Source organism: Ixodes scapularis, unplaced genomic scaffold (assembly GCF_016920785.2).
Source record: "Ixodes scapularis isolate PalLabHiFi unplaced genomic scaffold, ASM1692078v2 PGA_scaffold7__128_contigs__length_106722199, whole genome shotgun sequence".
Taxonomy (NCBI): domain Eukaryota; kingdom Metazoa; phylum Arthropoda; class Arachnida; order Ixodida; family Ixodidae; genus Ixodes; species Ixodes scapularis.
In genome coordinates this window covers 989819-1015435 of record NW_024609882.1, presented here as the reverse complement: position 1 = coordinate 1015435, position 25617 = coordinate 989819, and the positions used below count along the sequence as shown (strand labels likewise).

The 25617-nt window shown below is 46.9% G+C and overlaps 1 protein-coding gene across 1 annotated transcript in view; it reads right to left on the bottom strand.

Annotated features, from left to right (window-relative positions):
* LOC8043986 (low-density lipoprotein receptor-related protein 6) overlaps window positions 1–25617 on the bottom strand; it is a 64050-nt gene that overhangs the window by 31495 nt on the left and 6938 nt on the right. The window contains exons 2-10 of the mRNA XM_029974315.4: window positions 14217–14410; window positions 13387–13607; window positions 12213–12353; window positions 8195–8454; window positions 6844–6981; window positions 6001–6201; window positions 3926–4121; window positions 2485–2735; window positions 561–701 (exon numbers count right to left, since the gene is read on the bottom strand). Coding sequence (XP_029830175.1) covers window positions 561–701; window positions 2485–2735; window positions 3926–4121; window positions 6001–6201; window positions 6844–6981; window positions 8195–8454; window positions 12213–12353; window positions 13387–13607; window positions 14217–14410 — 1743 coding nt within the window. The remainder of the gene's footprint in view (window positions 1–560; window positions 702–2484; window positions 2736–3925; window positions 4122–6000; window positions 6202–6843; window positions 6982–8194; window positions 8455–12212; window positions 12354–13386; window positions 13608–14216; window positions 14411–25617) is intronic.

Sequence of the window (25617 nt, the reverse complement as noted above, 5' to 3'; positions counted from 1 at the left end):
CTTTTCCATTGCGTCGTCTGCTTCCGTAGACTCCAAGTCCGCTAGAGGTCCACTGTCGCGATCGCCGCCACTCCCATGGGTTTTCGGAGGAGTTTCCGGTATTGGCGAAGCTATATCGTATTTGCTAAGGAGAATGACACTAATGCTGGCAATGTGCTATAGCTGCAAAAGAAGACACTAAGAGCAATGTACCTGAGAATGCGACGAAATTTTAACATGGTTACGCGGGCATGAAGCGGGGGACTAAGAATGATAATGCTAGTAATAACCATGTTCAGTTAATAATATGGCGAGAGGACCCATGTCACCAAACAGTTTTCCTCGTTCTTTATGGTATCTTAGTTTGCATATCCAGAGCTTGTCGCGCCACCGTTTCTTTACGCGCGCTTCTTTTTGCACCGCTTTGTCCGCTAGAGGGGGTCACCGACCGAACTTCAGTGGAAAGACCGCGTCCAGCTGCAGGCCAGTCGAAAGACTTCCGCGGGCTGGACCTGACGCGCATGCCAGGGTTGGAGACCCCTGCTTTAGGCAGTGAGCGAGCAAAACAATAAGTTGCGTACCGTGAGCCTCGTGCACATTGACCGCCTTGAGCCCCATCAGGTCGGGCAGCTGATCAATGATGACCTGCCGCTGACCCCCGGTGTCTTTGTGAACCCGCTCGATGGAGCGGCCCTGCCAATCCGTCCAGTACATGTACTCCCCTGCACAAAGAGGACTTGCATGAGAAGTAGCCCATAAAGAAGAATAAGTTTCGCTGTACTTACGTCGACGGCACTTCCTACAGACACGAAAGAATATTATGAAGATGAGGTTAGAGCAGCAATGAAATGTCATCCCATTCATGCGCGGGAAATTTTCAGAGCAGCATTATAAATTATTTGGTCTCAAATTCCACCAACTACGCGCCCATACAACAAATTTCTAGTAGCACCGACCAATTTCCGGGAACTTGCCAAGGTTTCTGAGAAGTCTCGCGAAATTTCTCTCGGATCGGGGAAAATGTGCACCGACAAGTTCTCGAGCCAAGTACCGTAATATCCCGAGTCATCGCCCATCCCCGAGCCATCGCCCACCCCGTTTTTTGGGCCAATATCGATTTCCGAAAAAACACCGAGTGATCGCCCACCCCTTCAAATACCCCAACGCGAACTCGGCGATCCGCGAACACTCGTCCTACCCAAATGACGCGGCCGCGGACTTTACAGTTGGAGGACGTCCGTAACAAAGTAAAACGAAGGAAGGAAAGACACTTCTTTTTGTTTACAAATTTCCTCCGTGATCGACCCCAAAGTGGTCGTGTATCCGTGCGAAAAGAAAACGATGGAGATAACAAAATAAGAGTTTGTTAATGTAACCGCGGAGTGTTAGGTCAAAGTCTGTCTCCGCCGAAGTAAGGTCACCGCGAACCCGCTCCTTCTTCCCGCCCGTCGCGACCGCGGTTGTGCAATATTTTAGGCAAAGCCAAAGCGTAAATAAAGCTTCGCTGGAACAGTCCTACACAGACGTTTGCAGAGCGTCCCAACCGTGCAATGATAGCCCGCCGTGCACGGACGCACGCACGTATGTACGCACCAAACAAGAAAGTTGCGCAAGAGCTTGCAATTGACAAGGCCCGACTTGGCCCGACGCCAAAGTATTTGCCAACGCGACCGCCGGCTTTCCTGCTTTCCCAGCATCGCTCTTGGTCGCTTCTTTGGTCCGCTCGCTCGCTCGCTCGCTCGTTGCGCCTGGTCGGTTTTTCTATTTCGTTGTAAACTTTTCTTTCTTTCTTTCTTTTTTTTTACTAACTAGGAGAACATAATGGTGACGTTCTTTCACGGAACAAACGTTCGCGCTATATGCACATCGGCGGTGTTAATAGCGCGTATGCAAGCAACGGACTTCGCTATAGTAAAATATTCTTTCGTGAGCATTTTTTTCTATAAAACAATGAAACTAAATCGAGTTTTGAGTTTGATGTATCTCTTGTGCATCAGCGCTAGATACGCAGAGAAAAATAGGCGTTTTTTTTTTCCGCTTTTTTTCAAGTGTTTGTGCTCACCCACCGAGACATGGCCCACCCTACTTTTCTAACGAATTTCAGGCGGTAGGGGGGTGGGCGATGACTCGGGATATTACGGTATGACCTTGCACTCATTAGCTAACTTAGTGCCAATTTCTAGAAGTAGGAATGAGAAGTCTACCCCAAAAAACTGCCTGGCCCGCGTACTCCAAAGTGCCGGCAACGTGTTAAAAGCCTCTGCTCAATAATAATCTAATCGATTGATTCTAGGAGTCACAAAAAACAAATACGTGAAGATAAAATATCAGACTTGAGGGTCAAAAACTGCAGTGGAAAACACCTATTCTGAACCAAACTTGCAAAAGTGTAGACAGTCACGATATAACAGCTCCACGACAATGCCAACATGCAGAGAGCATGCAACGCCGATTGACGAACAAATCAACTGCAAAACCTTGTTCCAATCGAAGGCCCCAACGCACCGAGCAGGGTGAAGCCAAACACGTGGGGCAGCTGATCCGACACGAGCACCTTGCGGCCAGTCCCGTCGACGGAAGCCGTCTCGATTCGGTCCATGCGTGCGTCTGCCCAGTACAGTTTCCCAGCCCTGGTGTCGATCGCCAAGCCGTTTGGCCAGCCGAGCCCGGTCGACACCAGCACGCGGCGCTGGCCCCCGTCTAGTGCGGCCCGCTCTATCTTGGGGGCATTGCCCCAGTCTGTCCAGTACATGTACCTGGAAATAAACACCTTCCTTGAGATGTGTCCTACTCAGACGAGTGTCACTCTTTGCAGTAAATACCACTTCGACAAGCTGAAGAAACTATTTGGAGGGACAAGCTTTCGTAAACTTCTCTAGCAAAACTCCATTGCATCTAATGCATTTCTGCTTTTTTCTAAAACTTCTACGACCAACCGCCAGGATTGCAACAGCAAACAGCATGACACTCCGGCTTATGCGACGTCACATGTGCATTATTCTTGTTACAACTGTTGTTAGTAGAAGGCGCCACTGGCCCGCAGCCTCAAGTTGCGGCGACGTGTCTCATATGCTGTTGCGTGATTATCAATTTCGGAAAAAAAAACAAGAAAGGCCACGTCCCCGCGTGGCCTTCCTTGTTTATTTCCGACCCAAAAATAGACAATGCCAGAGTACACAAACGTTCAGAGACAATAGCCATAGGCGTGGGCCACATTCTGTTTATTCTGAATTTTTCTTATTCATTGTTTACTTTAACATAGCTGTAGAAGTTTCTGAGTCTATATGCCTTCCGCGCGTATTCTGTATTTTCAAGAAATAAAATTTTAATTGTCCTTTTCCCACATTATACCAAACTGTTTCTTTTGCAAGAACAACTAATTGGCTATAATGCAATTAAATGCAAAGGTGCAAGCGAGCTGGACAAGAATGACGAAAATAATCCCTGGAGAAGGGGAACAAGGGGGTCAAAGGACAAACATAAATCTTCAAACACAGCTAGGTGACTGGGGCGCGACCGAAAAAATCCGCCTGGTCCGGGTATTAAACCTGGGACCTCTCCATTACAAGTGGAGCGCTCTACCAACTGAGCTAACCAGGGGTTAGACGTTAGTAGAACAAATTGGCCATATTTTGATTTGTCGTATCGCTCCACACGCAAGTTAGATAGGAAAATAAAAGAGTTTGCACAGATTCCTCGAACATTGCTACTTTTTGTCGTGGTCAGGAAAGACTCAAGGTCCCCGAGGGACGTCGTAACGCCCAGCTTTCGACAGTCGAATCAGGTCTGCTGTTCCGAGCGTAGCTTCAGCAAAATCACAGTTAGCAACCAGTTTGCAATGAATCATTTCTTTTAAGTCCCAACTCAACCTGGCGTCCAGTGCAAGTCGGCAAACACAAAGCGCGTCAACTCGAGGTCGAGTAACCGTTGTCGACGCTTCACTCACCCTTTTGGGGGGTCCAGTACGATGGCTCTGGGTTCACCCAGGTCCTCCGAGATGAGCACCTTGCGCGAGGTTCCGTTGAGGCGGGCCACTTCTATGCGGTCCGTGCCGGTGTCCGTCCAGTACAGGTTTCGGGCAATCCAGTCCACCGCCATTCCGTCCGGATGCTGGACTTCGGAGGTGACCACTGGCTCTTGGTCTGGACGGAGGGTTCAAACGGAGAGCGGTCCGGGAAGACGAAATATCAATCATATCTTCGTATTAATAATGCGGCAGACGCGAGAGCAGTGGCACGCCGTGCCGTCGAGAGGTACGGCGTAATTGTCCGTTTCAGGGTGGCCAAAATATCGAGACATGTTTGGGGTGGTTCCATGGGAAGACGTTCCTCTAAAATATGTTGGATTTGACGCAGGTTTCTCGTGCTGCTTTTACGATTGTCGACAAAGCTATGCTTCGCGTAAATGGTTTTTTTTTTATTTTTGTCCAAAGCAAGGGGAACCCCATCCAGTGAAAATGGAAGCGTATTCCGTCGTGCACTTTCTTGCAAGTATCGTGCTTCTGAAGAAAGGTACTGCACAGTTTCTAATGGTTTTGAGCGACCGAGAACCGTTGTGTTCGAGGATTGGCAGAGAGAATTACATTTAAAAGAGCCCGCGACGATGCCATAGAGAATTATCGCAACGTTTTGACCTAGGTCACAAAGAAAATAATCTCTATATAATGTAAAAGTAGCAATAACTGAGGCTAAGGAGAGACCCATTTGGGAAAAGATACCCGTGGAAAAGCCAAAAGTACTTACTGAGATCCACTTCTCACTCTAACATTACCTCGATGTCCTCATAGCCCAGCCACATCCAAAACTAAAGGCCCGTTCACACACTTAGATTTGCTTATGACCGAGTTTTCGCTATCCTTACGACGAGAGAACACACTGGCACGCTGGCGCCACCCATGACATGACCCTGGAACTGCACTTCACCAGAACAAAGCTTTGGAGCATCGGAGGGATCAAATGTGCATACTCTCTACAAGAAATGGTTGTCCATAACGTCGTCAAAATTTTTTCAAACAAAAAAGTTAAAAGTAATGAGCAGCAAAAATAATTAAAAAAAAAGAAATCACAACATCTCCACGTGGTGAATGATGTTGATTGGGGCGAAGCTCTGGTGGTGCTGATGATACAGATTTTTTTGTTCATAGGTAGTGCTGATGGTGCTGATCTTTTTTTATTGCTCATAGGTAGTGCTGAGTTCCGGGTTGCGTTTCGACTTCATTATTACTGCTTTATGGTCGATGAAACGCAGAGCCAGTGGTTCCTCTAGCGGATCAGCTTGGATCCGCTAGAAGCTGTGGGAACGCATCTCCACTGCTTAAAGAGGGACCAGCAGAAATATTCTTCCGCCTGGCGGAAAGTCCTCCTCGCCCTTTTTCTTCTTGTGTTGTAGCACGGCGAGGCGAAGGGAAAAGTCCCCTTTTGCGCCGGTTTCTTCCGAGAGGATAAGCCGAGAAAATCCCCTTTCTGAGCGACGGACAATGGGTGCGGCAGCAGCGACCTCGTGACTCACGGGTATCTTCAGCTCCTATCATGTAATCTGCTTTATTTTTCGGCTCTCGCCAAGCCTAGCCCCTCGGGTGTAGGTTTCACGGAGCTGCAAGGCTGCGCCCTCGCAGTCACCGAATTTGAGCTGTTGAAGCTCTTTGGTTTACTACCACATCTCAAAGCCCCCTACTCGTCCCGCAGTCATGGCCGAGTGGTTAAGGCGATAGACTAGAAATCCATTGGGGTCTCCCCGCACAGGTTCGAATCCTGTCGACTGCGCAAACATTTTTTCTTTTTTTTAAGAAGACAGATGGGATGGCAATCGGTGTGAGCACGGACGCCGGACGGATGGACAAGGATAGACCCTAAGGAGCTTCGCCCCTAAAAAAAAAAGGCTAAGTGTACCATAGTTACCTGAAGGATTGTGTTCTCTCGTCATAAGAGATCACAAGAGGTTCTAAAGCACATGGACGTAAACAGTCGCAAGCGTGTGAACCAGCCTCGAACCCGTAGGAAAAGAAAAGAGACCCGGACTCACTGGATCCATTGAGGTACGCCCGCTGAATCACGCAGACTTCGTCGTCGGTCCAGTAGATGCGTCCCTCCACGGGATCGTAATCTATGGCAATGGCGTGCTTGATCCCGCGCAGGGGCAAAACCACGTCCGTGTAGTCCGGCATGTCCAGGGAGATCCTTCGTAGGTCCGTCCGGCGGGCCAACAGCAGTATCTCCCGGGCCCCTGCACCGTTTGGATCACATCGGTGAGAAACGAACTGTACGGGGTACCCGCTCGAGGCCACTTAATTAGTGCATTGACTCGCATTTTACGTCGTGTTCCGAACCGCAGGTTCCCCGACTGGGTTCCTAAGAACCCTGGGGTTCCCTGAGGAAGGGTTCGCAAACTTTTTAATCTCGAACAGCCCTCATTTGGCTTGACCGAAAGCCAGGGAGTCCCTTCCTGTCTCGGCGTGCTCCAAGGAACCTGGCTTCCCAGCAACGCACTTCGAGATGCTCCAGAGCATCTTGTGCATTCCCCGAGCTCCTGAATTTTCTCAACCGTTCCTGTTCCTAACTAAAGTGCACATCCGGTTAAAGCGCCCTTTTAGCAGATCTGGGCCACTCACTAATACGTAGCTATGAGCCGAACACTCCCCGATAAGCGCGTTATCGCTTACAAGGTCCGTGGGCTTCTGCACCGCTTTACTTCATCAACGCCGAGACCATGAGGCATTCTTCATTCAAGGGAGACAGCAATCTTTCGAGATTAAAACATTTAAGAACCATCGTTCTAAGCTTCCGACTTTGCGAAAACATTTTGCGTGTTGCCAAACGTTTGTCTGAAACTTTGGCCAACGTGCGGGTCGAGAGACAAGCCACCAACCCGAGGCGCAGGTGCGGGTGTCGTTCAGCAGCCGAACTCCGCTGGGGCAGGCGCAGCTGAAGAAGGGCGTTACGGACGACAGGAGGCAGAGATGCGAACAGCCTCCGTTGTTGTAGCCGCACGGTGAAGAAGAGTCACCTGCACGGGAGAGGACGAGCAGACGTTGAAGCAGTGTTTGCAGCAGCGTCGAGACCAGTACAACAGTGGCCGAACTGCCATTGTCTCGCAATGCGTAAACTGCCTCGAGACCATGTCTCGACGACTACCAAATGATCGGGCAACTTTGAGAAGCTTGTAACTAGACAGGAGAGCTCCCACGTTTTATTTAGCCACCCAGACCAACTACATTTTCGGAATACCCAGGAATTACTCTTTCCAGCATGCTGTTTATTACTAATTTCAGAGTAGTCATCGAGAAAGCGGCAAATGTAGGTGATGCCAAAACCAACATTCAAAGGTCATGTCACTTGTCAGCAGGTCGAGCGCGTCGTCTCAAAAATGCAGTGCGTTGCTCATTTTCTACGCTCTGCTAGGGTCGGCTTCTCTAGCATTTATTTCACACCATAAAACTTCTTGTAACCTGTCAGGAGCAGGCTGTACTGCCCAAATTAGAACATCTGTCATCATGTTTTCAGTATTGCCAGTAAAGCCTTGCAGAGTTAAAAAAATGGTGCAGAACAAATTTTCAAATTCAATAACTGTGAAAAACAATTATTTTGACCTATAATATGGGTTACTAGTTCAGCCACGTCTAGTGATGTGTTGTATCAACTTTGAGGCAAATTAGCGACCAGCAAAATTTCGCCAGAGCTCCCCCCTTTTCGCTTTTTCAGTGCTGTGTGTTTACCCCGCATGCTGAACGCTAACTTTGGACTCAGTAACACTTTAGGCATGCTCCGTGAAAATAATTATTTATAAAAGACACACTATTGGTAATCGATGTCTACATGCCTCCAACCTCGCTACGACATATTCTGAGAATTGTAATTTTCGAGACATGATATTATGTCGTAATACCTAAATCTCGCACCAGAGATCAATCTTTTAGGCGGCCTTACTCGGCCTTTGTTTATTCAAAACCGTACTTCCTTGTTTTCTCAGTTGTCGAATACCATGAAGCGCATTCGTCACTTGCTCACACAGCTTGTACATGTAAAGAAAAAAAAAAAGAAAGACAGCTTGGTTGGGGGCGGCAGTGAGCAAACCGAAACCACAAGGGAACGCACCCAAGTATACCTGGGCATGGCGGCATTCGAAGGGTTAAAGAGAACTGTAATGCAACGATAGAAGATGGCGACTTCATTCCCCGTTTAATGGCTTCTCGCGGAAGGCAACGCCCAGGGACACTGACCGGTGGGCTGCCTCAGGGGTCCGTAGGCATGGATGTCCATGGGCTCGAGGTCTCCGGACAAGACAATGCGCTTGTGGGTTCCCGTCAGCTTGGAGCACGACTGCACCGCCTTGGCCTGCCAGTCCGTCCAGTACAGCGTGTCGCCGTGCACCGTCAGCGCAAACGGGTGCGGGAGGGAGCCCTGGATAACCACCGCCCTCCCAGCTCCGTCGTAGTCCATCGACGAGATGAAGCGAAGCTTGGCGTCCGCCCAGTAAATTCTGGAAGCCAAGTCGCAAGGTCGGCACTTGCATACGCTATCTCGTACGACACAGAGAATCCTCGCTTCAAGTTTCATTTTAATTTCAGGTAGGCTCAAACTAGGAGCTCGGATAACTGTAGCTCCACTTGCCGAGCTAAGTGGCGCGATGGTCCATCATTTTATGTCCAAGTATTGCGAAAAGAGGCCGTCATTCTTCCGGGAGTTGCGGCGGCGTACGCCCAATGCGTCGTTTACCCCTCCCGCGACAGCCTGTGAGAGAGCATGGCACACATCGTCTACTAGCCAGTATTTTGCAAGGGGCTCTTTCAAATGCATCACTGTCATTATAAATAAAAATGCATGCACACAATACCCAGCTCGTATAAACAACACTGAAGAGTTGAAGAAGCTATTAGTTGGCTAGACATTAGTGTTCAGCTACATTTGGAGAATGCGAACCCCAGAAAAATATGTTATGCGCAAAACTTGGTGCATGGCAGGGTCACTTCTCCGCCCGCAATACTTCAAGACAGTTCTAATGCATGTGACCGCTTCTCCGCTAACACAGTCGACTCTCATCATTTCGAATTCCAGGATGCCACAGACTTTAATTTGAAATATCAGAAGTTTGCATAATCAGAAATTCCTCTAAATATGATGTGAGGCAAAGTAGCAATTCGATATAGGAACAGCTACACATACCAAGCAATTTTTTCCACTTCCCTCTACACAGGTCTATTTATGAGCAGGCACACACATAAAACATTGGTGAAGTTCTAAGCGAATAATGGTTTTGGCCAAATATTTTCTAAGTCAAATATTGGATAGTTTCTCCAAGCCTTTTACTACCGCTGTACCATGCTTAAGTTAGATTAGATTAGTTTTAATATAACTATATCCGTGAACCAAGGCTTCAAAAAGTTTAATGCCTACATTGGGGTGGCATGTAAATGACAGATTTGACATAATACGAAACCTTAACAGGCGCCCAGCTATCCTAATCGAGGAAATTTATACTATGTGCAAATATTATTTTTTTAATCTCGAATTTAACCTTCTCAGAAAAAGTAAAGCACAAATATTGAAAGCAGATTGCCAGCAGAGTTCTGCTTGCATAATCACCAGGCACGTATCCGGGGGGGAGGGGGGGGGGCCATGGGGCTTGGCCTTCCCCCTTAAATCTTCCGTTTTGCTGGGGCCTCCTCTCCCCCCTCCGCCTCAGAACATTTTGCAATGCACACCCCCCCCCCCCCCCCCCCCCCCCTAGAAACATAATCCTGGCTACGTGCCTGATAATCGCAATAGGTTAGTCCCATCAAATGCTCTTCTCACCGAGCACCAGCGTACTGTGGAAAAGTAATGACTGCGAGATTTGTGGGTATCACTTTCCCGCAGTACACAAGTGCTTGTTGAGAAGCGCACTTAATGGGGCTAACCAGCCGCGAAGAACAACTAGTATGAATCAGTCTTGGGCAGTGACTAGTTACTAGTAATGCGTTACCGGTAACTAGTTACTTTTTTAAGTAACTAGTAGCTGTAACGCGTTACGGTTAGTGGAAATAACTTGTAACTGTAACAGAGTTACTATTTTTTGAGAGTAACTGTAAAAAGTAACGTCGTTACAGTTACTTCTCAGATTTAAGGGAACACGACCACCAAATCGCTTTGCAACTCGTGAGAGAGTCCCAAGCCCTGGTGCGGGAAGGGCACAGCAAAACCTGCCGCAGGAAACGTCTGGAGCAGGAGGGAAGAAAAATAAAAATATAAAGAAACTAAATTTTGTTTCACACTGCACGGCCCCATCCTCCCAGTTGGCGTCCTGGGGACGTTTGTGTCCGTACCAGCCATGTATGCCCACAGCGCGCGGATATGTAAAAAAGCGCGGCATCTTTAAAGCATTTCTCTTTTCTTCGTCCCGCGGAGGGGGTGAGTGCTTTTTGCTGAGGACAGTTTTTGGTGATGGTCGCCCCAAACGCTCGCAGGCTTACAGGCGTCTTCTTGCGGCCAAGCATACGTTTCCTTCCCCTCTAATCTGAATCGTCCACCTCCCAGATGCACTCTTGCGGGGTCTTGACTTCAGGCCAGTTTTATCTCCCTTCCTTTTTTTTTTTTTTTTTGTTTTTTTTTTTTTTTACAACCCAATTACCGGTTTTGTTTCCCGTCACCCACTTCTCCCTTCTCGGGTCCTTTCACTTGTGAAAGAGTATCTGCTCGAAACGTCTGTGTCGTTCTGCTTGTTTGTCTGTGTGTTTTTGTAATTGAAAGGCCACCCTGAGCTGGGACCAGGGGCACTTGGCATCAGTTGACTTATATATATTCAAGTCGTGGGCTTTCCGGGTGGTCTCTTCTATTTCGGGTGGTGAGATAGAGGAGCAAGTTCGATCTGGTTAGGAAGCAACGGAAGAGAGGCAACAGCCGTTTGGAATTTCACGCGCAGTAGTCGTTTGTACCTCGATCAGTGCTTATTTTGACGGAGGAATGTAGCCGCAACATTGCTCTTTAAGTTTTCAAGAAAAGCTTTGTGTTTCATGAAAGATTATGGGCACACAGTAGAAAACGATTTGACCGACGAGTGGATTAGAGTGGCATAAGAAGACATCTACGAAGCTCATTGCAAGATAGGGCATATTATTATTGACTTCACATTTGCACGATTTATATTGCTTCAGTCCAATTTCACCTCATAAAAAAAAATCCAAAATTAGAATTGACCGATTGTAAACTGGCACCATAATTGGATATACACGAGATCTGGACGCGTGCCGTTGTGTTCGTGTATACCTTATGGTGGTCGCTCTTATTTTAAAGTTCTTTAAAGACCAGCTATCTGCTATGCTAAAATTTTGAAAGACTAAAGTCCCCTGTAATTTTTCCAACCAAGAGACTCCAATTCTTTATCATATAGTGGATTTACTCGGATACTGCCTTAAATTATGATCTGAGCTATTCATAGTAAAAATTGAAACAGGAAGAACCAAATATATTAATATATATTATTAAGAAAATCTTAGTTTCTTAAAATAATCAGATTCACTGCCGGGAACAACACAATGTCTTATAAGAAATCCATGCTAATTTAAAGACCTATAAAAGAATGTCCATTTTTGAATGTTTTCTCATGTTTCTTTGTAAAGTAACGACGAAGTACCGGCGTTACTTTAGAGAAGTAACTGTAACTGTAACAAGTTACTCTTTCAATTTTGTAACTGTAACTGTAACAGGGTTACTTTTTTACCTGAGTAACTGTAACTTTAACACTGTTACATTTTAGCAGTAACGTGCCCATGACTGGTATGAATTAAGCGAAAACGCTGTTTGAATGAAGCAGCTTATAAATGCATGGAAAACACAGCGGGACAACTAAAATCTAGGTATTCATTTGTTTTGATTAACTGGAAGTAAGAAATATCCGAGTTTGTAATCATCGCGAGTCCACTGCAAGAAGCTGGCAGCTAAGAGAAAAGAGAAGCAATAATTTTGCTCTACTATTTTAGTTACCCTACAACAACACTCAAGTCGGCTAAGCCTACCAAGCCTTACATCAATCCAAACCAAAACAGAGAAGATGAAGCCTACCAGAGCCTAAGGCAAACAGAAAAACACTTAGCGCTTTCTGTTTTTACATACCTCCTCCCCAAACGTTTTACATTCATCCCTTTTCGAGTAAAATGCACCCTTCCCCACATTAGGACCATTTCTATTTAGCTAAATTCCTAAAGCCCCAACTTCAGAACGTGAGGTTCGAGCGACTGTAGCTTTTCAAACTGTGTGACGAACCTCTTGGCACCGTAGTCGACGGTGAGACCATTGGGCCAGAAGATGTCCTCCCTGACGATGATCTTGCGGGTGCCGGGGTTGCCATCCATGCTGGCGCGCTCAATCTTTGGTGTCTCACCCCAGTCAGTCCAAAACATAAGCCTAAAGCAGAAAGGAAAACAAAGGCATGTAGCTCTTGAAGCAGAATGCAGCAGAATGATAACAATGGCACACAACTCTTGAAGCAAAACTTGAGAAATGTGCGACTGATAACCAAGCTTTTTGACCTTAAGTACATGTTATAACATCCTCGTCGCCAATTGTTATATTCATCCAGATCTTTACTGGTACGGAACGGACAGGACTGGCACGGCGCCTAGGTCAGTCCCCGATGCTCGCGCCACACGCATGCACCCGCTTGAGAACATGGCTCGCGCTGTTTGGTTGTTCTGGGCAGCAACTTGGTTCCTTGATACATAACAGTATAACAGTTTAAAGGGCACAAGCTGCCACCTTCCAAAGCATTCCGTCTGAAAAATCCGCCGGTCGCATAAGCTTCAGAACAAATTGTGCGATTCCTTCAGACTTTCCTTCGTTAAAAAGAGAACATTGCAATCAAGTTATTTCCTAGGAAAGAGATCTTGCATCTCGTAAAGGTTAACGTTTCAGTGGAAACAATATTTGTTCAAAACTAACTAAATAGTGTAAATTTAATGCCAAGAAACAAATTGTCTACGTTTTCAATGTTATTCGAAAATTTTATAAAAAAATATGGTATTTTTAAGTTCATGCGAGATCTTTAATGTTAATGGTAACGCAAATAATGAGTACCGTATTGCAACAAAAAATGCAGATATTAAGAAAAAATCGCTAGTATCCCCAACGTCACTGGTGACAACGGCGTCACGTTTTCTAACCGGCTTTCAGTTTTACGCCCCTCCCATCGCTATAGCTTTTCTGCACCTGCAAATAGGTTGATGCATCTATACATCTGGATACATAATGCTTAATCTCATTTCAGGAAATTTTTTTTTATCGAAACTGTACATATCTTTGCCATTGGTGTTCCTGCCTATGTATCCGTGACTATACACCGTTTTTGGTTGACCTTGACAACAGCCATTCAGCTCGTGCCTTAACCCACAACCGTAACCCAACATGAAGCTGTCAGGAGTGATGAAGCTGCGCAGCTTACCCTTCTGTGGGTACGAGCGTGATAGCTCGCGGTTGGTCCAAGTCTTTCCAGAAGAGCACCTTGCGATGCAAGCCATCCAGCTGCGACACCTCTATGCGATTCGTGTCCGAGTCAGTCCAGTAAAGCTTCCGGCCAATCCAGTCGCAAGCCAAGCCGTCCGGCGACACCACCCCCATAGATGCCACAGTAATCTCCGCACCCGATCCATTGACTGCACGGCCCTGCAAAAAAATTAAGCAGGATTTGAGATTCTAGCCCCTTTAGTCTAGATGTTGAGGAACAAAGTCCAGATATTAAGGAAACAAAAATAAGATGTCAAGGAAACAAATAGCAGATGTAAAGGAAATGAAGTCCAGATAACTAGGACCAAAGAGCAGATGTCAAGGAACAAAGTTCAACTGTCATGGAACAAAGACCAGATGTCGAGGAATAAAGTTCAGCTGTCATGGAACAAAGATCAGATGCCAAGGAGTAAAGACCAGATGTTAAGGAAGGCCAGATGTCAAGAATAAAGGCCAGATGTCAAGAAGAAAGACCAGATGCCAAAGAAACAATGTTAAAGTGACAAGGAACAAAATCAAGATGTTAAGGAATGTGTCAAGGCACAAACTCAATATGTCAAGGTACAATGTCAAGATGTCAAAGTAAAAAGTCAAGATGTCAAGGAAGAAAGTCAAGATGTCAAGGAATCAAAATGTTAAGGGATCAGAAGATGAACTGAGACTATTGGGAAAATTTGCTGGGACAAAATTGTTGGGGGTAAAGATGCTCATGCCAGACGTGTACCGGGTCCTTGTTTACCCTGCAGCCATGACATCCCTCCCGCATACCTTGATGACTTCGAGGCCAATGTCAGTCCAGAAGACCATGCCGAGGTCGTAGATGAAGTCCAGCGCAGCGGCATCTTCCAGATTTCCGACGATGATGCGGGACCCATTTGCTCCGGCGACTCCGCGGCGCCCAGACTCCACCTCCACGAGGCGGATGTCCTTGCGGTTCGCAAAGAGCAACCGGGTGACTGCGGCTGCAAAACAGGGCAGAGACGGCACACGCTAGGTTTGATAGAGACTAGGTTTGATAGAGACGGCACACGCTAGGTTTGATTACCCATTTACGCCATCCACTTTCTAAAAACCTCCGACATCGCAGCACACGAAAGCAGATATACACTTTGCACAGGCCCATCAAAGGCACACAAAAAGGGAGACACTCACGCAGCTCTGACTAACCACTTGTTTACTCTTCTTCTTTGACGCATTAAAAGAAACAATTATTTTGATGTGCCAAAGAAAAAGAGTAAAAGATGATGAAATTTAAAAAAAAAAAGAACAGAGTTGTTAGTCAGCGCTGCATGAGTGTCTCTCTTCTTGTGCGCCCGTGCAAATTGTGGATCTGCTTTTGTGTGCTGTCACATTGGAAGTATAAACAACCAACTCGGCCAAACTGCAGTTTTAACACATACATTTCTTAACTTTTTGTACTTTTATGGCTCAAGGAGGGAAGCCCCTGGAAGGCTTTGGAACAGCAGCTGATACTCCACAAACAGAGAGAGTTTTTGATGGTGGCATCACCAACCAACTTTTGTAGCAGAAAAGGACTGGCCCCTCCCACAAAGCTCTCTGCTTGCCAAGATTGGTGGTTTCCTCCTCTCCAGCTTTGTGCTGGAGAGGAGGCTTTGTGGGAGGAGCTAGTGTCCCGCTATTTTTTGGCTGCAACAAATTATACTAGGGAAAGCATGGTGAAGCTCCCTGACCAAAGAGACCAACATGTGGTTGCATTGTCAGGAACAGACCTTATGAACAGTTCGATAACTTTTATTTTCACTTCTGACTGGCTCCTTGAGACTTTTTCAGCCGAAGCCTCCACTATTGCAAACCGAGTGCTGGAAAAAGTTGCCATACTTCGTTTCACCATAAGTGCACGTGAAGGAGAAGCTACAAGGATGAACGCAACGCATTCGAAGGGCTTGCTATGCGTGCACACTTGTGACGTGAAAGCATCATTCAAGACAACGTGCTCATGCTTGTGGCACTGGATTCGCTCACACTTATAGGGTGTTTTCACTGATGAAATTTCGTCTGCCATTTTGCTGTTATGAGCTGTCTGGTATGTGGCAAAGGTGAGCCTTCCAAGGTCTCACATGACCTCTCAAATGCGTAGTGCTCAGAAGTTTATAGACCTCACCACGTTGATATCACCTCAAGAGGCTGTGATGCAATAATTATAGCTTATTTACCATGCAAGTATGGTGGGAGGATTAAAAGCTGTCAGAGCAGCTTGACTGGTCCTCAGCCCCCTCAAGTAGAAAGCAAGGGTAAGAAAAGCCATATGAAAAGAACAAAAGAACTTATACAATAATACAAGGTACTTCCATCACAAAGGCCACAGAAACCAAAAAAAAGAGAATTGACGACAGTGACGTTGCCTACACTAATTCAAATTGATTGGAAAGGTGAACACACACAACTAAAGATAAACAAAATTATTTTAGCATATCTCAATAGCATGCATAAAGAAAAAAGAAATTGCATGCTTTTGTGCATTGTGCAAAGATCAGTATACCTGAAAGTGTAAGTATCAGATTAAGAAAGTTATTGGGGAGGAGGACAGACCGTGACGCCCCAAGCGGTTAACCTAACAACTACACGGATGGGGACAACAAATACAATGACGCAGCGTTCGGCCGACATAACCGAACGCGGCGTCAGCATTCGGCTGGAGTTCGTGTTCTCCAGCGAAGGGGAGGAGGGGCTCTTTTGTTTCCACTCGGCCTGCATGAACAATGCAGCATGCACGATCCCAGCTTATCACAAAAGCCGAAGTGGGTCAAGCTCGCATTCTCTGAGGATAGATCCGGCACTTAACGTCGCCTCGTCGATTGTTAGTATTTTTTTTTATTAAACTGCGCCCCGCGCTCTATTGTAGAAGATGACATGGCCATGCCCATAAGGCCTGTTGGCATGTGCACAAGCCTTGTGTTGAGTAAACACCAAACGTGGGGAAAACAAACGGGTCAGAGCGCCCCTATAGTTCGATCTCCTGCCCAATAGCTATTTAATAGTGGATTGATGTCATGTGAAAACAGCCTAGAGACCTTTTCCACAAGGGCGCCGCCATCTTGAATTGTCGTCACTTCCAGTATGGGCGAAAGTATTACTTTGCCGTCACCACACCAATAGAAGACATTTAGGATATAAGCCTAACCGTCAAACATTCTCGTTTTGGCTCCCCTCTATTTTTTAACTAGTTACAGGTTGAAACGTTTTACTATTTTGTCGTCGCCCATACTGGAAGTGACGACAATTCAAGATGGCGGCGCTCCCGTGGAAAATGTCTATAGGCCAACATGATTCCTAGTTGCAGGGACGTTTACACGGCAGGGAAGGGGTCTGCCCCGAAATACAAGGACTCGAGACACGCTCAACGCAGTTCCACGTGAAGGCTTCCCACTCTGCCGACTTCCTCGAGGGGACGTCACGACGTGCCTCCGTCACGTGACGTTGAGGCGGCCGGCGCGGAAAAGACGGATCGCCGCATTTCGCGTAGAATGCCGCCGACCGGACCCGCACCATGCGGGCCTTTCCAGCAATCAAACGAATCGTTCGTTCAAGAATCAAGAAATCACCCCGAGAGACGCGCCGAATAAAAAGGAGGAAAGAGAGCGACGGCAGAACATAAAGGGGCCTCAAGAGTAGCCCAACCCAAGGAAGGGGAGTCCTCCTTGCGTCACGTGTAGAGGGCGCCACGTCATGAAACGAGGAGCGGGCCCCGCGATAGAACGCGGCGGCCCTCTTTGAAGTCCGCGCGGCGTCATGACAGGGCCGAAAATTCATCATGGCCGCAACTAGGGGACCGTGGGGGAGAGCGACTGTAAGCAGGAAGGAGGAGAACACCCCGACAAGGAACGGGAGGGGGCCGAAGGCAGTGCTGTTCCCCTCAATTTACCGCAGCAAGCTCGCATCTCGGAGGTCCCCCCCTCCCTGCTGTAAGCGGCCCAAGCGAGGGAAGGATAGAGGGGGGGGGCATCTTGCCTGTCCGGTTTCGGCAGGCGGTCCGCGAAAAAGTTTCGCTCGCCGCCACTGATGTTCCGCTAACGCAGTGCGAGGAAGAGAAAGAGAAAGACGGGACCAAACGCTTGTGTACATAAAAGTCGCTGACTAACGATAAAGCCGCGGGCCACAGCGAGCGCTCTCTAGATTAGCACCGGCACGCTTTGCCCTCGTGGAAACCGAGTCGACATTAGAATACCTCGCTGCCGCGTTCCTTTCTTCCCGGGGCTCGATCTCCTAGATCGTTTGTTGACTCGCGTGGAAAGAGATGAAAAGAAAAAAGAACGCGATACGCTCGTTACAAGCGTTGCGAGACTATTGTCAACAAAAGGTTCCTCGTTCGTCGTAGCGAGTTAGCACTTCGTCGGGAACTTTGTACGCGGTCGCTGCAATGTGCCCGGATGGCGCGCCATTACCAGACAATCGTGAGAAACCCAAGTCCAAAGTCACGAGGAAACCTTGAACAGCGGGCCAAGAAGTGACCTCAGATGAGTATCAAATGTATTCTGTTGTGCTGTTACTCCAAATTTATGACATCCTTTACAAAAAAAAACAAAGCACAAAATAAAAAAAAGGTTTTTTTATTATTATTCGTATTATTTGAATTTAAATGTGAAGCCAACGTACTAATAAAAAAGAAAAATCTTGTCTTAAAAAGATCTAAGCGCCGTAGCCTAATCTAAATTCAAACAATGGCAAAAAAACAATAACACAAAAATATGCGCATTGGTAAGCTTCTCAACACATTAACCCAAGGTTTTAAACCTGAACGTTCACTGTTTATCGCCAAATTTTCTTCAAACTGAAAAACAAAACAAGAAAAAACACTTCAATATAACAAAAGTATTTATCTCTAAAACAAGCGCATTTCCTTTTCTTCTCTCTCTCTTTTTACTTTTCTAAAGTAAGCACGCGAACGATGACAGGACGTGCTGCATAAACCAAAGGTGAGTTTGGTTTATGCAGCACGTCGAATAAACAGCACCACGTGTGCTGAGAGAGAGGAGGAAAAGAAGTAGGAACCACATGTGCGTTCGCATCAACAATGATGCCCCTTGAACGCCATCCCCTTGAAACAAAGAAATGCGCGAAACAACTGCCGTTCCACGAAATGACAAGCCGAAAAGGAGCGTTTTTGATTAGTTACCAAATGCATTCGGTCTTGCCCGTTGTGCGGCGGCACCACACGTCTCGCAAGACGAAATGCGAAAGAGACAAAAGAAATCCCGTAAGGAGACTATCAAATTAGAACGGCAGAGCGACGTCTCGAAAACCATTCCACGAAAACAGTTAGTTAGCTGCGAGTTGTGTTTTCGCGGAATTGAGATTATGATGCCTCCAAGCCAGCTCTTCCAGGATAGATCGAATGAGCTTTCATTCTAAATGAAATACAAGTCGAAATGTACAGCGAAACATGGCGAGAAAAAATAAAATACATACTTCAGGAAACATTTATTATACAGGGTGTTTAATTTTAATTCGAGGGTTTCCACGTCAAATCGTGCAATTACGGTCAGAATCTTCTTTATATATATATATATATATATATATATATATATATATATATGTGTGTGTGTGTGTGTGTGTGTGTGTGTAAAAAAAAAAGAAAAAAAAAGCTGAATGTTTTATTTATCTTTATACAAATGCCGCAGCTAATGTTCTTCCGGAGATGTAACATTTGGAAACTCGAGGCGTGGAGATTGCTAAGGTATCAATTTTACACCGAAGTATGCACGAAGTGTTGATATGTACTATTTCTTTTATGAAAGTCTACGACAAGTACACAGAATATTAAAAATCTCAATGAAATATATTTAAGCAAAAAAAAAAAAAAAGAGCCAACTAAACACGTTTTAGAGATACATTCACAAATTATTTAGTAACGATCAACTTCATATAAAACGCAAAATATATCAAAATTATCATCTTTACAAGCATTTTACGAATATACAAGAAATATATGCCTAGCCATTATTGTAGTTATTAACGCCGAATCGCAGCTCATTCTTCCCAATCTAACAAAATTGCACGTCAATACTAAAAAAAAAAAAAAAAGCTTTTGAATTATTTTATTGACTTGAACTTGTGATGACAAAACTTTGAGTAACGAGAAAAACGGCAACAAACGTCGGCTCCGGAGCAATTTTCTACGTAGGAGAAAGGCTGTACAGCGGTGCTGCTCTATCGTAGGGTGTAAAAAGTTATGATACCCCAAATTTAGCTTTACATTGTGCTCCCTTGCGTAGCTCATAACCCCCCCCCCCCCCCCCCCCCACACACACACACACACTCTTTTTGTTTTTCAGAACACGTACCCAAACTGAGTATCTTTTCCGTAGCGCCGTAAAAGGCTGCGCATGCCTTATATATTCCCATAATATTGGCGGATTTAATAGTTTTCTACTATGCCCAGCATGTTTGCTGGGCATAATTATTAACCTAATTATATCGAACACTTGTTTCCCCCCTAAATTTGCCCTTTGGCAGGAAAGAACCAATGTTATATCAACGCTTTCTACTACGCGATGCGTACTTTTAACAGGAACGATTTGGGCTGCGTTTCCTGAAACAGTACAGCTGGGCGCTTCACCCAACGACATGACTTTCACATAGTATATATTTTACAGAAATATACAAAAGGTGTTACCCGGACCATCACTCCATACTGACATGGAAACACCCAACAACGAAGCCCTCGTGGTGATTAAGTTGTGTCTGTATTTCATCGGGTGCGCATGGATACTTAGAAAGGGTAAGCTCGTTTGTTTGTCGTCACGCCCTCCGATGTTGAACACCAAGATACCCACTCTCCAGATACTACTTCCCTTGCCTTGTTTTCGCGGCGATAGGACCTTCCTCATGCGAGAGCTTCGGCTCCACGGTAATGTACTGTGCGTACAGTTCAGCTGCCGGCAGCAGTGGCGTCCGTCGGGCAGTCTTTCGTGAGCTAATGACACACTAGGCAGTTTTTAAATAACGTACGCAATTTTGTGCGCACGCTAGCGCTACATTTAGCCCTTACGTTAGCGCACGCTGCGCAAGAGAGTTCTAGAATAGCGCTTCTTCGCCACGACGCAAAAGCCCAAGCATCTCGAGCTCGCAACGCCACCAAAGTACAGTTGCAATTTTTATTTCACACACAAAATGCTGCAACCTAAAAAAAAAGAAAAAGAAATTTTTTTTGTTTAGTGTATTTTTTTTAGATTTGTTTAAACATGAGAATGCGACGCGAGCGGCCGACCGGCCGTGTCCTTACTGGGTCTTCTGAACCGAGTGCAATGTCATCCCGTAGCCACCGACGACGCGCTCACGACGCCGCCAAAGCTGCCGCAGCCATGGTATGGCGTGTTTACCGTGTCCAAAAAAAAAAAAAAAAAAGTGGCCCCTCGATTTTCGCCTGATGACGTCATAGAAATGTCATGCTGTCGTCCGCCGCGATACTGGCGGTGTCCCAGCAGCTGCAGGACGGTCTCCGGCGTGACAAGCCGAATTGGGCATCCAGCCGAATTGGAGCGCTCCAGCCGAATTGGTCTGTTCAGCCGAATTGACCCGCCGGCCGAATGGACACTTCAGCCGGATTGGGATGAATGACACCACGCTCTCCGGCGTGACAGTCCACGGAAGCTCCGGCAGCCAGAAGTTGGGACGCCGTGACGACAGCGACACTCGCGTTCGCTCGTCCTACTCGCCAGCATTTCTACGACCAACCGCCAGGATCGCGACATCCGACCACATGACACTCCGGCTTCTGTGACGTCATTTGTTGTCACTTCGGGACCACTTTTGATGTATGCACTCTAAAAGAAAAGGGTGTAGTACATGATGGGGAAAAACAGAAAGAAAAGGGTGTAGCCCTTACCACCCTGGTCACATATACGACACCCCAAAACATCAGTTGGACGTACAGCGCACAGACAGCAAGCTGACGGCCCCAACTTTTACGTGAGGCTTGATGAAGGTTGCGATGTAACATATTAAACAGCTAAAGTAATCATCAAAGACTACAAAAAAAAAAACAAAAAAAAAACACTGAGGTTTCGCAGTAGGTCCAAGAAAACCCCGATTACTCTGTTTGCAGTCAGTCACACTTATTTTAGCTATTTTACTAAATTGCCCAACTTTGTTGTCAGGCCGCTCGTGAAAGTTGGTAGCGTCGGCTCAACGTCAGTGCGCTGTACGCCCAACTGAAGTCTTGGGGTGTCCTATATGTGACAAGGAGGGTAAAGCCTACGTCCCCCCCCCCCCTTTTTTTTTTTTTTTTTTTTTTTTTCTAGTGTGTGGGCAGCATTGGAAGCTAAACACACCAGTCGGAGACGCGCTCCAGGCACCCATAGCCATGGTCCTGGAGGCCGCCATCTTTGAACTGTGCTCCTCTTGGCTTTAGCCAACTTTCCCGCGGATTCGGTGTTAATTTTTGGTGCGGGACAAACAATCGGCGTTTATGCTAAAGAAACTAGCACACGGGCATGGGATTCCTCAACCTCCAGCAACATGTGAGCACCCTAATCCTTAGAAAAATACCTGATATCGATAAGTGAAGTAAACAATTGGTAAGCTGTGTGGTTCCGAACAAAGCAGCAGCCTGGGGGGGGGGGGGGGGGGGCAGGCCGGTGGAGGCTTTGTTTTGGGTGCACACAAAATGAAGCTCTAAAGTCTATTTCTCGTTTCTCCCATGATGTTATTGTCATTCACATATATCCAAGGACAGCTGCGATTCGGGATTTATCGGTTTTCCCCCGACCACAATAAAACCGCCTCGGGGGTTCCTTTTCGGGGTCTATTGCCATCTACCGAAAACACGAAACGCTACTTATAACTTTTGAAAGAGGTAACGCTTAGTTCTGAAACGTTGGCGTCTGGTCAGGATTGCTATCGCTACATTTGGGTGGAGGCTGAGCGCATGGCAATGCGTATTTAATCTTTTTTTTGTGTTTTGTGGCGGAAAAAAAGCAAAACGAAAAGAAACTAAGGTTACGTTTTAGAGTCGATGAAGAGTCAATGACAGGCAAAAATACATCGGGCGTGTGTGCGTCATCGGCCTTTCGTTCGTCAATTCGTGAGCCTCTGCCGGGGTGCCCGACCATGGACGCGCTGAAGTCCCTCGATACTTCTTTTACAAGTACCGACAACCAATACAAATGACAAAGCACATTCCGCTAGAACAGCATGGCGGCATTCAGTTCCAAGTTCCAACCTCTGCTGTGTGCCGCCGTTCGCTTCCCCTAAAACCTGCACCGCCACACAGTAGGCGATTCGAAGAATGTCGCTCCTTTTAGGAAGCTCTTATCTACCAACTTCGGAACACACAACCGAACACAAGAGAAAGAAGAAAAGGTAGGAGCGACGAATGTAAAATGCCTAACGCGAGTCCTCAACGACTAGACAACAAGTATCATGGATTGAACACGATGGTACTGAGTAAGCACTCGATTTTGGGCTCGTGACCATTAATGCCTCGATGAGCATTCGGAGGCAGCCGAACAACGGGTACATGTCCGGGGCTCGGCACGTGTCACGTGCTTTGCCAACCCCAGAACGTGGCTAAAGCTTGCAAAGTGTTCTACTATACGTCTTTGGCGACATCGGAACGCGAAGAGAGGCACGCTGAATGCAAGGAAAATATAGAGAACGCATAGATAGCGCGCGATGACAAGGCAACAAACGGACGTGGGCGCATTTAGGGGGTAAACAAAGGAACGAGGTGAGCAAGAAGCAGATCAACTTGCACGCCGTATATACTCTAGGCACTAGGTCACGTGGCCGTTTGTATGGCTGCGAGTTGAGTGAGACGCCGCCGACGCTACGAAATAATGGCACCAATCAAGAAGCGTGAAAAGCTGCGCCTTTCTTATATATGACTGTTTTAGGCGATGATGGGGCACGGAAACATGACGAACACCATGATGGTGCAAGTCCCCCAAAACGGCATGGGGCATCAAACTGCGTGTGCGTAGATGTGCAGTGAGACGCCCCAAGCTGTCTGGGGGACCCAAAACTCTCTTTTGTCTCATTTAGAAAAGCCGGCGTCGGTGGCGTTGTGACGAGAAAATCCCGATTGGTCGATAGGGTTGTGACGTCACACGCGGGAATTCCAAACAACCTATAACGCTCACGTGAGACGTGACGTCAGGCGTGGAATGAAAGCGATTCCGAAAATATGACATGTGACGCGAATTAAAGGTGCCTTGTAAAGGCGTGTCTCGAATGATTTCATTTCATAACGTAATTAATTTGCCTTAAACGACAAATCGAAAAATTTCAGGCGGGATTCGAACCCTCGGTTGCGAGCCAGACACGCTACTGACTAGGCCATGTCCGCCACACTTCCTGAAGGTGATGCAAACGGGGCCCGATAACGCTATCATGTTCCACTCTTAACGGCAAACCTTAAGCGTCCTCCAAATTTCTTTTTTTCCTTCTTTCTTTCTTTCTTAAGGCCCATACACACAGTTGCGTTTGCCAGCGTTTGACTGCGTTGCGGCGGCAAGAAACCAGGACATCCCTACTTCGCAAATCGCATGTCGCGTGCTAAAACCCCTCCTTGAGTTGGATTCCAGGCTTCATGAAAAGCACGGACGTAACTCGCTTCCGTTTCTCGACGCAGCGCACTCAAACAAGGCAGATGCGCGTTTGGTCCTATCGAGATGGTTGGGTGGCGCCCTCCAATGTTTCCCTCTCGTGACGTCATTACCCTGCAAACAACAAGTTCCATGGTGTTTGCAATTACCATGGTGGAAGCTTGAAATCAGTGCGCTTCTGAAACCAACACTGCCAACACCGTCAAAATTGTAGCTCTTATACGTGACTCTTATTCCTGTCGATGAGACATCCTTTGCTGACGTCATAATCAGCATTCGGCCAACCGCGGAAGGCCGACCACGGCGACTCTCTAGATCGCGTACGTCGCCATCGCGTGGAGGGAAACGCTGACGCGTTTGCTGAGGAATGGACGTAATTCTAAGCGTTGCACGATCCCTTCAACATTACCTTTCATTAATTTAAATTTCTAAAAAATTTTCGAAAGGAATCGGCAGACTCGATCTGCGACTAATTCCCCGTGCCTATTAGTATCGATGTTAATTTGCTCGGGTGTTGTCCGAAACGATGAAGTCGTCGAAACCCCATACCAGGCCCGCATTCCAAGCGTCCGCCTTTTCCAAGGCGAGGCTCTGCGCCACGATCGCGAGCGATAGCTCCCTCCCCCCGGTCCACCCGCGCCCTGACCAGCTCAGCATTTTCCGCGGAGCTCGAGAGCCGGCGACCACCGAACGTACTTCTAACCTCACCGCTCGTTATCTCGATATCAAAGGGTGCCGCCGCAAATATTACCTTTTTTTATATCTGTTTTTTTCGTGACTCCCCTCCCCTTCAAAACGGTCAAACTTTTTATTTTTTTCTTTTGTCTACGATTCTTTGTTGGGTGTTCCCGATGCCGCCTTATCCTCAAGTCGGCAAAGTCAACAACGCGACGCGACGCCTCGATTGCATATCCCCTTTTATCGAACGGCGGTGGTTACAAACTGACTCTATACACGGGGTTCTCGGGTTCAAAAGTTTATATAAAATAAAAAAAAGGGAAACTGACTTTCTAGCCTATATTTGCGCGCCGAACAAGGTTCATGAGAAATCAGATTAATCTAGTTATTTTAAGTCAGTTTAATCTCGCGCGCCATTAATTTTTTTTTTTAGGCTATACTGGCTTTATGAGTGCAAGGAGAACCTGCATGTCGTGAGTTTCCCTGGCAGTGTGATGGCTATGAGTGACGCAGCGCTATCCGATTCCTGGCCACGTTGGAAGAAGAGAAAGCTGTCCAAACGGCTCCACCTCGCTAGGGGGAAAGTGTGTTCAAGTCCAAGGTTCGCTGCCATTTCAGACAAATGCCGCGAGATGGCGCAGCGTGACAGATGCGTGAGCTGGCGGAAATTACGATCCGAAGACTAGAGAACTGGCGGATGCTAGTTCACCAACGGGGATCACCGAATCCCCACTGGCTAGGTTCCAAACTCTACGGGACCGCCCGATTCAAAAGGGAAGAGCCGCAAACCATCATCATCATCGAGGAGCCGCACAGGTTTTCAAGGCCACGAGGCGTGCGGAGTCTCAACCCGACAGTGCGCGAAGCCCGCGTGGAAGTTCGACCCCCCTTTTCTGGCTTTTCTTCCGACATCTCTTTCTTCTTCA